General features: G+C 42.4%; 1 protein-coding gene across 1 annotated transcript in view; it reads left to right on the top strand.

The window, feature by feature from the left end:
• Nucleotides 1-14,775, top strand: part of SLC17A7 (solute carrier family 17 member 7) — a 238,137-nt gene that overhangs the window by 50,055 nt on the left and 173,307 nt on the right. The window contains exon 2 of the mRNA XM_077457005.1: nt 12,024-12,276. Within this exon, the coding sequence (XP_077313131.1) occupies nt 12,024-12,276 (253 nt within the window). The remainder of the gene's footprint in view (nt 1-12,023; nt 12,277-14,775) is intronic.

Below are 14,775 nucleotides of genomic sequence, written 5' to 3'. Positions count from 1 at the left end.
GGGGGCCCAGGTCCTGCCCCAGGGGACATGTATCGATGCAAAAAAAAGTTTTAAAAACGATTTTTTTTTCGGGAGCAGTGATTTTAAGAATGCTTAAAGTGAAACAATAAAAATGAAATATTCCTTTAAATATCATTCCTGGGGGGTGTCTATAGTATTCCTGTAAAGTGGCCCAGTTTTTCCATGTTTAGAACAATACCACAGTAAAATTACTAAAGGAAAAAAAGTCATTTAAAACTGCTTGTGGCTGTAATGCATTGTCCGGTCCCGGTGGCAATATACATGAAAATCATTGAGAAAAACTGCATGTGTCCCCCCAGCCCAATACAAGGATCTTTAGGTCTGGTATGGATATTAAGGGGAACTCAGCACCCAAATTTTAAAAAAATGGTGTGGGGGGGGGGGGGGCAGGCACTATATAGTCTGAACAGAAGTATATACACTACGGTCTTCCCTAAATACTCTGCTGAAAAATGGGCCTTAGGTGTTGGAGGTGCCAGAACACTGTAAGCCATGACAGTTACGCTTGTTGGGAACAGAAACGGGCCCTGCTATGAAATATTATATCAAGAATTGTAATTACAGGCCCTTGTTAAACAGGGGCATAAAAATTGAGCCTTAGGCGGTGGTGGTGCTGGTGCCACAACACTGTAACCCCTCACAGTTATGCTTATTGGGCGCAGGAAAGGACCCTGCTATGAAACATTTGATCAAAAATTGTAATTATATGCATCATCAAGATTGAGGAGGAATAGGCATAGGCAGTCTTCAAGGGATCCCACAATCACAGAAACATCAATCAGTTACATCAGCATCAGGTGCTTGATAGCTGCTGCTGATCCAAGACTGATTCATTTTTATGAATGTGAGCCTATAAATGGAGTCTGTGGACAGGCACACTCCAGCAGCACTGAATGTGCATTCAGAAATAACACTGGATGCAGGACAAGCCAGTAGCTCAATTGCATATTGAGCAAGTTCTGGCCAGTGGTCCATCCTCAAGACCCAGTAACTCAGTGGATGGTCTATTGGCAAGGTCTCCAAATCTGCTCTTGCCCAAAGATATTCCTTCACCATGTAATGCAGACGCTGGTGATGGTTGCTTTAACGGATCAGACCTTGGCACTGAGGACAAAAAAATTGTCTAAAGGCAAGCCTCAGCAACATGTTGTCCAGCACCAGGAAATTGTAACCTCCCAGGGTCTGGAAACTCATTGCACAAATCTTTCTTCATGGCTTCCTGAAGATGTTTCATCCTCTGCTCACTCTACGAAGGCAGGATGAATTGTGCAACCTTACCCCTGTAACGTGGATCAAGAAGTGTTGCCAGCCAGTAATAATCCCTCTCCTTGATACCACAAATCCTAGGGTCCTTTCCCAGGCTTTGCAGAATCAGGGAGGCCATGCAGCATAAGTTTCCAGACGCATTTGATTGTAAGTGCTATGGGTCACTGAGGATGACATTGTCAGGAACTACCTCTTCCCAACCATGTACAACTCCTTGGGTTTCTGGGGATTGAAAACCATCCCTTGAAGACTGCTGCTGAGTGTTCTCCTCTACATCCATGTTGACACAATCTTCCTCCTCCTCCTCTTCTTCCTGTGTGTTTGGCGGGCCCAAAGGAATGCTATCTGGATAAAGGGGGCCTTGAGAGGTAAGGAAGTCCTCCTCTTCCTCCCGCTGTTCTGCCTCAAGTGCCCTGTCCATTATTCCCCGAAGCGTGTACTCCAACAGGAAGACAAGAGGGACAGTATCACTGATGCATGCATTGTCACTGCTCACCATCCTTGTGGCCTCCTCAAATGGTGACAGGACAGTGCATGCATCCTTGATCAGTAGCCATTGGCGTGGTGAAAAAAATCCAAGCTCCCCTGACCCTGTCCTGGTGCCATACTCACACAGGTACTCATGCAGCTGCAGCAGCATTGCAGGTGATTGGTGGGCAGCTTTCATTCCATTTGAATGTCAGCCAGCCGAGCACTGGAATTGTATGACTGGTGGAAATGACCACAGACTTTTCTGGCCTGCAAGCCTGGGTACCTGCTCAAGAACCGCTGCACCACCAAATTCAGGATATGTGCCAAACATGGGACATGGGTCAAGTGTCCCTGTCAGAGGGCAGAGAGAAGGTTGGTGCCATTGTCACATACAACCATTCCTGGCTGAAGCTGGCATGGCGTCAACCACCTCTGAGCCTGCCCCTGCAGAGCTGACAGAATCTCTTCCCCAGTGTGGTTCCTGTCCCCTAAGCAGACCAACTCAAGCACCTCATGGCATCTTTTTGCCTGAGTGCTTGTATAGGCCCTTCATCACTTACAGAGCACGGCTGGTTCAGAGGAGAAATCAGAAGAGGAAGAAGAAGAGGAGGGGGTAGAGGAGAGAGTTGTGGCAGAATGACCACTAGCATTTTGGAGGCTCCAACAATACTGAACCCCATCCTTCCCAACTGCCAGCAGTTATCCAGTGCACCGTGAAGGAAAGGTAACATCCCTGCCCATGCCTGCTGGACCATGAGTCAGTGGTAATATGCACATTACTGCTGACCGCCCTGTCCAATGAGGCCAAAACATTGCTTTCCAGAGCTGGAATGTACTTCTGTGAAAAGAAATGGCATTTTGGAACCTGCTACTGAGGTACAGCACATTCCACAAATTCACGGAAGGGGGCAGAGTCTACCAGCTGAAAAGGCAGCAGTTGCAGTGCTAGCAATTTATTTTTCTGGTTCAGCAACTGGGGTAAGGAAATTTTCCTGCTAAAATCAGATGGAGGTGTACTGATAGCAGATTGGCTGCAAGTAATTGGGACACCTATTGCTATACCTTCATTCCTCTTGGTGCAGGTTTTTGAGAGTGGGGTTGGAGATCCCAGATGAGGAGTAAGGAGAAGTCTGCCTTTTTCTTTGATGTGGGTCTTTCAAGTGCTTTTGCCAACAGACTGCATGGGAGGTCGTCATATGTCTGGTCAAACATGTGGTGCCCAAGTGGCTGCTGTTCTGGCCACGTTTGATCTGCTTCAGACATAGGTTGCAAACAGCAATGGTCCTCATCACTGGAGCAAACTTGGCAGTATGCTGTGGCTGGGGGAACATGACTGCCGGTTTCTAGTCCTTCTTGGGCGCCCCTTCTCTCTGGGCTCACATTACTCCTTTCCTCGACCTGGGAACCAACATCGGAGCTTTCCAATCAGGGCTCATTCTCCATCAGCATGTAACTGACACTGTGGTCAAATAGTACGGGGGATTCCTCCGTGCCTGATGGTGGGGCTAGGGAGGGAGTGACTGTGGACAAGGAGCCGGTGAAATATGCCACTTTGGCAGCTGCATTGGAAGGCAAACTACTCTGAGCCTGGGTGACAGAGGATGAGGAGGATGAGGACGGCTTTGTTATCCACTTCACCAACTCTTTTGCATGTTCTGGCTCAATAACATGGGCAGCAGCAGAAAAAAAGGATAAGCATGCCCCACGGCCACCTGCAGAGGATCTCTCCTCTGTGTTCTTTGTTCCTAAGATTTTATCCCAATTTATGCCTTTTAGCAAGGCTCGAAGTATAGGGAAGTTAGCTCTTTTGAAATTCTATGTCTTTGTATCCCCCTTATGTTTCCTATTTGTGTGATTTATACTGAAGCCAATTGACCTGTGATCGATGTTAACCTAAATTGCCCTGTATTTCCACATCCATCAGGTCTGTATTGTTGGTAATCAGTAGATCCAGTAATACTTTATTTCTAGTTGGTGTGTCTACCATCTGACCCATAAAATTGTCCTGCAAGATGTTTAGGAACTGGCGAGCCTTAGATGAATGCGTGGTACCCAGTCTATGTCTGGATAGTTATAATCCCCCATTATGATAACACTTCCCATCCTTGCTGCTAATCCAAATTGTGACAGGAGATCTGTCCCCCCTTCCTCCCTCAGATTAGGGGGCCTATAGCATACTCCCAGTATTATTTTCCCCTTAGCTTCATCCCTTTGGAGCTCTACCCATAAGGATTCCACCTAATCTCTAGCTCCCTTAGTGATATCATCTCTCACATTCACCTGATGTGTACACCACCAGAAAAGTAGTAGCAACTGCACTACTGTTGTGCTGTATTGTGTGCTGTGTACAGAACCAGAAAAGTAGTAGCAACTGCACTACGATTGCACTGTATTGTGTGATGTGTACACTACCAGAAAAGTAGTAGCAACTGCACTACGGTTCCACTGTATTGTGTGATGTGTACACCACCAGAAAAGTAGTCACAATTGCATTACGGTTGCACTGTATTGTGTGCTCTGTACACCACCATAAAAGTAGTAGCAACTGCACTATGGCTGCACTGTACTGTGTGCTATGTACACCACCAGAAAAGTAGCAGCAACTGCACTACAGTACACTACAGTACACTATGTACACCACCAGAAAAGTAGTAGCAACTGCACTACGGTTGCATTGTTATATAGATATATGCTATACTGGATGCTGCAGAGTGTGTATATATATATATATATATACATATATATATATATATATATATATATATATATTCACTAGACTGACTATATATATTCTTTATTCTATTCTATTCTATTCTATTGAAAATAAAGAATATAAAAAAAAAAAAAAAAAATTACTATTAAATACACTGCCACTAACTGAATAACCTGCCTGATGAAATCGAAATCAAACTATGTCTCTGTCCACGCCAACAACTATACACTGAGTACCATGATTGGCCAATGATGATTGACCAATGATTGGTCCTCTTGCCAGGGGGCTTATCAGAATAATAATAATAAGGGGGCCCCCAGAATTCGGCCCCCTACCCTATGTGAATGAGTATGGGGTACGTTGTACCCCTACCCATTCACCTGGGGAAAAAAGTGTACATAAAAAAACACAACACAGGTTTTTAAAGTACTTTATTAGACAGCTCTGGGGGTCTTCTCTTCTTCTGACTTCAGGGTTCTTGTCCGCTCTTCGGTTATTCTTGCCGGGCCTCCGCTTTCTCCTTCCAGCTCTTTTACTAACATTGGCCCGGTCTTCTGTCGCTGTCACCGTGGCCGCCACCTTCTGCTTCTTCTGCTTCTTCTCTTCTTCTTCCTTCTTCCAATGTTGACACAACACTCTCTCCAGCCTTAATGGTAGGGACACGTTGTGTGGCGACTTATATAGGGACAAGGATCGGGGTCACCGGGTGATATCACATGGTGAGCCGCCCCTTATGATGTCACAGTCCCAGAGGATGCTGGGCGACATCGACAGCGACAGAAGACCGGGCCAATGCTAGTAAAAAAGCTGGAAGAAGAAAGCGGAGGCCCGGCAAGAAGAACCGAAGACCGAAGTCGGAAGAATAAAATAAAGGTGGCTCCCGGATTCTGATAAGCCTCCTGCCCACAGACCCCGACAACCAATGGCCAGGGTTGACGGGAAGAGGCCCTTGTCCTCATCAACATGGGAACAAGGTGCTTTGGTGTGGGGGGCCTCAGGGCCCCCTTCCCTAAAGCACCCCCCATGTTGAAGGCATGTGGCCTGGTAAGGCTCAAGATGGGGGCGCTCACTTGTCCCCACCCCCTTTCCTGACCGGCCAGGCTGCGTGCTCGGATAAGGGTCTGATATGGACTTTGGGGGGACCCCGCGCTGTTTTTTCAGCGTAGGGCTTCCCCTTTCAATCCATACCAGGTGACGGGGCTAGCAAAGTGTCAGTCTTGCCGATGGAGGCAGTGACATTGACTTCCTTTGCTAGTCCTGTCTACCTGGAGCCACGTTCAAAATGAACGGACTTTACTCCGTGTGTGGGCAAGTCCGTTCATTTCAATAGTCCGGTGGATTGTCCACCAGACCTAGTCCGCTGGAAAAGTCCGGTCGTGTGTGGGCAAGTCCGCTCATTCAGAAAGTCCTGCGGGTTGTCCGCCGGACTAAGTCCACAGGTAGTCCGATCGTGTGTATGTGGCATAAGTGTATTCCAATGGATAATAAAAATAAATGAGCAAAAGTGGCTAAACTTTAATTTAAGAAGACACATTAAAGTGAAAAAAATGGCCTTCAAGAAATATAAGGCTGAGGGGTCATTGTCAGCATTCCAACACTACAAGGAATGCAATAAGAAATGTAAAAATGCAATCAGAGCAGCTAAAATAGACCATGAATTGCACATATATTGGAGGAGAGCAAAAATAAATCCTAAGAAATATTTTACTATATCAACAGTAAAAAAACGAGGTCAAAGCATATTGGCCCCATAAAGGATGATGACAGGAAATTGATTACAAATGACAAGGAGAAGGCAACAGTACTAAATGCTTTCTTCTCCTCAGTTTTTACACAGGAAAAAGAGAAGTATAACAATGACAAGCAGATAAAACGAATATGCATATATGTCACAAAAAATGAACTACAAGCGATTGAATGACTGATGCATTTCCTGGGAGAGACCCCCTTCCTCAGTGCTGATCCAATCCAATATTCAGTGGTTATTTATATGGTCATGCACATGGGGTCCACCTCCAAAATCAAGGGGGAGGGTAATCAGCATGGGTTTATGAAAGGTTGTTCTTGCCAAACCAATCTATCGATATTTTATAAGGAAGTGAGCTGCCGTCTAGATAAGGGAAGATTGGTGGATGTGGTGTATCTTGATCTTGCAAAATCATTTACAGTTCCACATAGACTCTTAATTCACAAACTGAGGTCTGTAGGCATGGACCATAGGGTTTGTACATGGATTGAAAACTGGTTACCCGGGTGTGTCCAGAGGGTGGTGATAAATAGCGAATACTCCGATTGGTCTAGAGTGGTAAGCAGGTAACCCAAGGCTCTGTCCTGGAACCAATTCTGTTTAATTTTTTTTTATAAATGATATAGAGGTTGGTATAAAAAGCTCAATCTCAGTGTTTGCTGATGACACAAAGCTAAGTAGGGAAGTAGTAGTGAGATACTTTACAAGAGGACCTCAATAAAATAATAGGCTGGTCAACTACATGGCAAATTAGGTTTAATGTTGAAAAATGTAAAGTAATAACTTGGGGGCTAAACATGCCAATGAAAGTTACTCGCTAGGGGGAAAACCTCTGGGGGAATCAAGGATAGAGAAAGATCTGGGGGTCCTAATAGACCACAGACTCAATAGTATGCAATGCCAAGCTGCAGGAAGCAAAGCTAGCAGAATTGTTAGCATGCAAAAAAAAGGGAATTTACTCCGGAGATAAAACTATAATCCTGCCACTTTATAAAACTCTGGTTCCACCACATCTGGAGTATTCCATCCAATTTTGGTCACCAATCCTGAGGAGGGAGGTGCAGGAACTGGCGAGAGTTTGGAGAAGGGCAACAAAGTAAATAAAGAGACTGGAGGACCTCAGTTACGAGGAACGACTACAAGCATTAAACGTATTCTCTTTGGAGAACAGATGCTTGAGAGGAGATATGATAGCAATATACAAATACCTGAATGGCGATACTTGTATAGGGCATAAACTGTTCAGTCTCAGGGAGTGTAAGAAGACACGGTGCCACTCGATGAAACTGGAAGAGAAGCTGTTTAACCTTGGACTGCTTAGGGAGTTTTTCACTGTCAGGGCGGTAAGGATGTGGAATTCACTTCTACAATCTGTGATGTCAGCAGGAAGTATTGATAGTTTAAAAAAAACTCTTGGGCGATTATCTTATTTACCACAGTATACTGGGATACAGGAATTGATTATGAACAAGCACAACTACAAAGGTTGAACTGAATGGATTGGTGTCTTTATTCAACCTTACCAACTATGTATTCATTTTATTTTCAAATTTTTCAAAAAACTTGTAACAAAAAAATGAAGACTTCAAAAGACTCCCAATGCCTCTTAAAAAATACCTTGGGGTAAAATCAGTCTCCAAAATGGGTAATTTTGTGGGTGATTCTACTGTTCTGGTGCTCCAGTGCCTGTAATCTATCCACCTAGAAAACCTAAAGGTGCTACTTGGATTTTGGGTCCCTCTGTGGGGCTAGGCTGTGTCTCACACATGTGGTATAGACACACTCCGGAGGAACATCAAAATGTGTTTTGGGATGCATTTCTAAATATGTCTATGCTGTTGGTTAGAAATATCTTATTAATTAATAACTTTGTCTTTCCTACATATTGCAAAAACTTACAGTTTCAAAAGACTTGCTATGCCTTTCATTAAATACTTTGGAGTGTTTGTTTTCCAAAACTAATTTTGTGGGTGTTTCCACTGTTCTGGTTCTCCAGGGCCTCCACAAATGTGATAGGTAGGGATGGGACAAACACCAACCGGTTCGGTTCTAACCAGAACATTTGCGAAAAGGCAAACAGTTCTAGCGAACATGCAAACCATATTAAAGTCTATGGGGCATGAACATGAAAAATCAAAAGTGCCAATGGACCTTACTTTGTATAGTAAACATTTAAGGGGAACTGTGTCAAATGCTTTTGCAAAATCCAGATACACCATATCTATGGGTCTTCCTTTATCTAGATGGCAACTCACCTCCTCATAGAAGGCTATTAGATTGATTTGGCAAGAATGATTCTTCAAGAATCCATGCTGATTACTGCTGATCCTGCTGATACTGTTTTCATTACTAAAATCTTGTATATAGTTTTTTATCATCCCCTCCAAGAGCTTGCATACTTTTGATGTTAGGCTAACCGGTCTGTAATTCCCAGGGATGTATTTTGGCCCTTTTTAAAATATTGGTGCTACATTGGTTTTTCTCCAATCAGTTGGTACCATTCCATTCAGAAAACTGTCAGTAAAAATTAAGAACAGTGGTCTGGTAATTACTTGACTGAGTTCCCTAAGTACCCAAGCCATCTGGTCCTGGTGATTTATTAATGTTAAGTTTCCCAAGTCTATTTCTAATTGTGTCCTCTGTTAGCCATGAGGGTGCTTCCTGTGATGTGTCATGAGGACAAACACTGCAGTTTTGGTTACTGAAGCCCCCTGGTCTCTTCCATCTCCTCTGTGTTATTTGTTTCCACGATTTTATCCCAATTTATATCTTCTAGCAAGGTTCATAGTTAAGGGAAATGTGCTCTTTTGAAATTCAGTGTCTTTGTGTTACCCTTGTGTTTCCTATTTGTGTGATTTATACTTAAGCCAATTGACCTGTGATTGCTGTTTCCTAAATTGCCCCGTATTTCCACATCCATGATCAGGTCTCTATTGTTGGTAATCAGTAGATCTAGTAACGCCTTGTTTCTAGTTGGTGCGTCAACCATTTGACCCATGAAATTGTCCTGCAAGATATTAAGGAACTGTCGAGCCTTAGACGAATGCATGGTTCCCTCCGCCCAGTCTATGTCTGGATAATTAAAATCCCCCATTATGATAACACTTCCCATCCTTGCTGCTAATCTTAAATTGTGATAGGAGGTCTGTCTCCCCATCATCCCTCAGGTTAGGGGGCCTATAGCATACTCCCAGTATTATTTTCCCATTAAGGTCATCCCTTTGGAGCTCTACCCATAAGTGTTCCACCTCCTTCCTAGCTCCCTTATTGATATCCTCTCTCACATTCATTTTTACATAATTCTTGATATATTGGCATACCCCTCCCCTTTTTTACCCTCTCTATCTCTGCGATAAAGGGAATACCCTGGAATGGTTGCCAGCCAATCATGAGAGCCATTGAACCAGGTCTCTGAAATTCCCACAAAATCGAAATCCTCCTTGTTCAACAGTATCTCTAGTTCACCCATCTTGACCGCCAGGCTCCTGGCATTGGTGAACATGCCACGTAGTTTAGACTGGTCGCATACTGTGCTCTTATTGGATGTTCCAAGATTGACTTGTTACTATACTTACCTCAGGTTTATTCACTTTAGTCAACCCTCCAATAATGCCCCCAGTACTACCTTCTGGAATATGTTCATTGCTGACTATCTCTACCTCTGGACCCCCCCCATCACCTAATTGGAAAAACCTCTCTAACTTTTTGGCCATCTTCACTCCCATCAGATCTGCACCCTCCTCATTTAGGTGCAGTCCATCCCTTCTATAGTACTGGTGACTGACTGAGAAGTCGGCCCAGTTCTCCAGGAACCCAAACCCCTCCTTACTACACCAGCTCCTCAGCCACTTGGTAACTTCCCTAATCTCCCTCTGCCTTTCTGGTGTGGCTTGATGTACTGGTAGTATTCCTAAATTTAGCTCCTAAGTCCCTAAAATCATTCTTTAGGACACTCCATCTGCTTCTGACTTTGTCATTGGTGCCAATGTGCACCATGACAGCTGGGTCTTCCCCAGCCCCTCCCAGTAATCTTTCCACCAGATCCATGATGTGCCAAACCTGAGAGCCTGGTAGACAGCATACATTTCGGTGCTTCAGGTGTTTGTGACAGATTGCCCTCTCTGTCCTTCTAAGAATTGAGTCCCCTACCATCAGAATCTCTCTATCCTTTACCTTCGCTTCCCCTTCACTCTCACTGGAGGAGTTCTTCCCCTGGCATCTTGGAGAGTCCTTCAGCTCCAGCAGTGCTGGCCCTGCCCGGTTTCATCAATGTCACTCAATGGAATTTATTGGGATGCTCCAGCCCAGGATCGGCCACCCTAGCACTTCCCCCTCTATCCTTCCTGACTGTCACCCATCTACTCGTTTCTAGTGCCTGCATCTCTTTGTCTCCACCCGCCTCTGCCCTGGCCCCTGCCAGCACCTGCCGGGTACGTTTCCAGCTCTCCTGTAGCTCTCCTGTAGTATGGAGGGTATTCTCAGTGCCGACAGTTGCTTCCCTAGATTCCAAGCCTGGGCTTCCAGGGAAACAATGTGCTTACATTTTGCACAGCAGTATTCACCCTCGATCAGATGATCAAGGAACGCATACATGTCACAAGATGTACACCGAGTAGCATCTCCACACCTGTCACACCTGCCTAATTTAATGAGGATTGGGGATTATACCCTTCCCAAATTACCTAACAACTAGCTTTTAGTTACTAGTTACTAGTACTGATCAATTTTCAATATATATATATATATATATATATATATATATATATATATATATATATATATATATATATATATATATATATACTGTATACCATAATTTGTAGACTCTATAACTTTCATGCAGACTTAATAATATACACCGTATGGGTTATTTTTTACCAAACAAATGTATCAGAATACATTTTGGCCTGAATTTATAAAGAACATTTTTTATTTGCAAAATGTTATAACAAAAACGAAGAAAAACATGTTTTTTTCAACATTTTCTTTATTTCTTTATTTTTTTATTTGTATAGCAAAAAAATAAAATAAAAACCCAGTGTTGGTGATTAAATACCACCAAAATAAATATATATCTGTCTCAATAATGATAAAAGTTTAATTTGGGTACAGTGTTGCATACCTGAGTAATTGGCATTCAAAGTATGACAGTGCTGAAAGCTGAAAATTGGCCTGGACCTGGAAGGGGGGTTAAAGAACCACATATTACATACTGTATTATCCATAAATTTCAAGACAGTTGGCAACCCTGAAACCAACCAGCAAAGCCTACAGCTTGAGGATTCGATTCGATTAAAACCATTGGTATGTGTCAGTCTTCCTTGGTTAGGAAGAACATCTACACAGAATTTTCTCTCCATGATCACTGTGCATGAGTTCTACGTTGGAAGTTAAACCCCCTTTTTGTCCAATTCTAGGCGATTTTATAGAATGATGAAATCCTTGTTGCAGACTGTAGCCACACTGGGTATATTTCTCTGTAAATCTTATATAGGGAGGTTTGTTTCATCCCTGAGTATCATATGAGGCTGTTCACTTTACTGGGTATATGTGAGGGTTTATATCCACTTTAAGCTATGAGAGAAAAAAACCTGGAAGCTGACTGGTTTCTATGCAGAGCTGCACCAGATTTTGCACTCTTGCATTCTAGTAAATGAACTCCATAGTCTGGGTTGACCTTTAAACACCTAAAATGATTCAAAAATATGTGAACACTAATGTATAATATAACTTGTAAGTAGCATCCCTGTAATGTGGTACTGTTGGCATCAGACAAGTTTCAAGATTATTTATTGTTCATTACAGGATATTGGAGAAACGGCAGAAAACTGGAGAAACAATCGAGCTTACAGAAGAAGGGAGGCCTGTGATAAAAACTGAGAAACGCCTGCCTGTAGTAGACTGTACATGTTTTGGACTTCCCCGTCGGTATATCATTGCCATCATGAGTGGATTGGGGTTCTGTATATCATTTGGCATCAGATGCAACCTTGGAGTGGCCATCGTTAGCATGGTGAATAATAACACAGTGTACAAAGGGAACAAGCTCGTTATGGAGGTAAGATCCAGTCTTGAAGACTCTTTAAAATTCTCTTGGTTAGTATTAAGAATTCACCAGCCAATACAACAGTGTCTGGGGACAGCATGACATTTGTGTCTTCTTCTTGCAATGATCTGATTCTTTGTAATGTTCGTGAGAAGACCATCCAACATTTCTTCAAGACAAGCAGCCTGTTTGGCTTCTGGGGCTAGGGGAGGGACAAGAGAACATTCAGTCAGGTAATAGTTTCTCACTTAGGACTTGTTCCTTCTATGTAAATTGAGCTGCGTCAACCTGTATTAATTCAAGCAGCGTCAACGCAACGGCACACAGAAAACAATTATTTTCCTTGTTTACACCATGTGTGTGGTGTGCTGCATAAAAATGCAGCATGACTAAATTTTTTCACGCAACACACAATGGAGGAAATTCACTAAAGGACTCTGCATGTGATATGAAGGTCACATTACTCATTTTCAATTCATCAAAGTAAAATATCGAATGTGAGGTAAATAGCGCACATTTTTTAAAATGTAAGGTAAATAAAAAATAAATAAAAAAAGAGACATAAATCATTAGAAGTCAATTCACCTTGTATAGGTTGCCAGTATTTTAGTAATGCACAAAATAACAAATGCGGGGAGCTCTGCACTGGGCAATAAGTTCAAAACACAGTGTGCTTACGATTGGCAAGGTTTGTCATTGTTACCTTAATGACACACAAAATGCAGGTTGCAAATGCAGTGCACTTGTCTTCACAGTAGTACCATGCAAACTGGTTGCTGTGTGTTTTGTAACGTAGTGCATGCGCTAATTTTGGTGTGGTACAGCATGATTTCAATCAATTCACATGAATGGACTGAAATCACACTGCTCCCAGATTGCATGTGAATGAAACACACACACATGTACTGTGCATTTTTGTGCAATTCATAGTGTGAACCAGCCCTAAGCTCTGGAATAAAAATAAATTATAACATTTCACCAAAGGGAGATCATTCTGTGAATGTTTTCACAGTTTTACAATATTTCTGTGTGCATTCATTGACAGGATTTGGGTAAGTTGGGGGGGGGGGGGGGGTGAGGGGGTATGCTGATGCCTAAACATTTTTACCTTAATAGGGAATGCATTAAGGCAAAAAAAAATTTAACTTTAGAATCACATGCGGTATTCATCTCTTAAAGTATTTGTTACCCCAACACTTCCTATTACTGATCTGTACCTGCTGTACCCTGTATTTGTATGAGAAAGTCTCCTGTTCTCTTTGTATTGGTTTATTTGTGTGAAATTCCTGGTGCCCCTGCCACTCCCCCTGCTTTCCAATTAAAAACTGACCACACTAAGCAGGAGAGCACAATGTGGTCAGTTCTTTAGCTATATTGGGAAGTCAGTGTGCTCTTCTCTAATGATCAGACTTGTCCTGGCATGCCCCCACTGCATAGCCATTCACTGGGAAGCTCAGTCTGCTGCTGCTTCTCCTCCCCCCAGCTCTTATGCAGCTGAGAACAGAGGGGATGTGATCATTTATAAAAAAAATAAGGTAAAAACATTCTTTTTATATCTATACAAAAATGTTTTGCTTTTCGTTTCTATTTTAAACTGAATGGACTGTTTTACAAGGTGAGGGTTTATAATCACTTTAAGCTAGCCAAACATAATACAATTTTCTTGTACAATTTTCCTTTGGATTTACCAAAATCATAAACTATGAGGTAAAACATGAACACTTTTATTTGTATGTGATCAGGCAGGCCCTTGCACTACATAGTTGACTGTAAAGCAAAAAAATCAATAAGAGAATTGAATAATTTATAGCTAGCCTTAATGAATTGACCCCTATGTGTTATAACATTTAAAAGAGCATTACAGCACACTGTTGTTCATAGAGTTTGTTTTTTTCAGTGTTTATATGGTTATTGGGGTTTATTTACTGTACTTTGCACAAGTGCACTTGAAAGTGCAATCACTGTAGATCCAAGGGGAACATGCAAGGAAAATAAAAAACAGCATTTTTGCTTGCACATGATTGGATGATAAAATCAGCAGAGCTTCCCCTCATTTCAGAACTTCCCTTCAGATCTACAGCTACTGCACTTTCAAGTGTACTTGCAGTGCAAAGTGGAGTTGCCTTTAGTAAATAGCCCCATTATTTTTATTTGGCCGCTTGTTTTAATAATGTAGGTGTATTTTCATGGAAACTTAAATACAGGTGCTGCAATTGTTGACCTGTTTCTTAGAATACAAGTTGCCTGATTGCCTGTAAGTACTTTGTGAATCACTGATCAAAACAAGTGTATAAATTAGAAAGCCAGAATAAAGTGAGAACTGATTTGTATACATTTTCCAGGTCAGAGCCACAAAAAAAAAACAAAAAAAAAAACAGTGAAGCCATTGTAATAGCATGGCAGCCAGACATCAAAAAAAATAATTATATATAAATAAATTATTATAAATAATGTGTGAATTCACATAATTTACCTATGCTCCCCTGCTCCCAGGCACAGCATTAGGCAATG

Source organism: Lithobates pipiens, unplaced genomic scaffold, assembly GCF_037356315.1.
Source record: "Lithobates pipiens isolate NorthernLeopardFrog02 unplaced genomic scaffold, aLitPip1_a1.2 Scaffold_27, whole genome shotgun sequence".
Lineage (NCBI taxonomy): Eukaryota > Metazoa > Chordata > Amphibia > Anura > Ranidae > Lithobates > Lithobates pipiens.
This window is presented reverse-complemented; position numbering and strand designations above follow the sequence as displayed.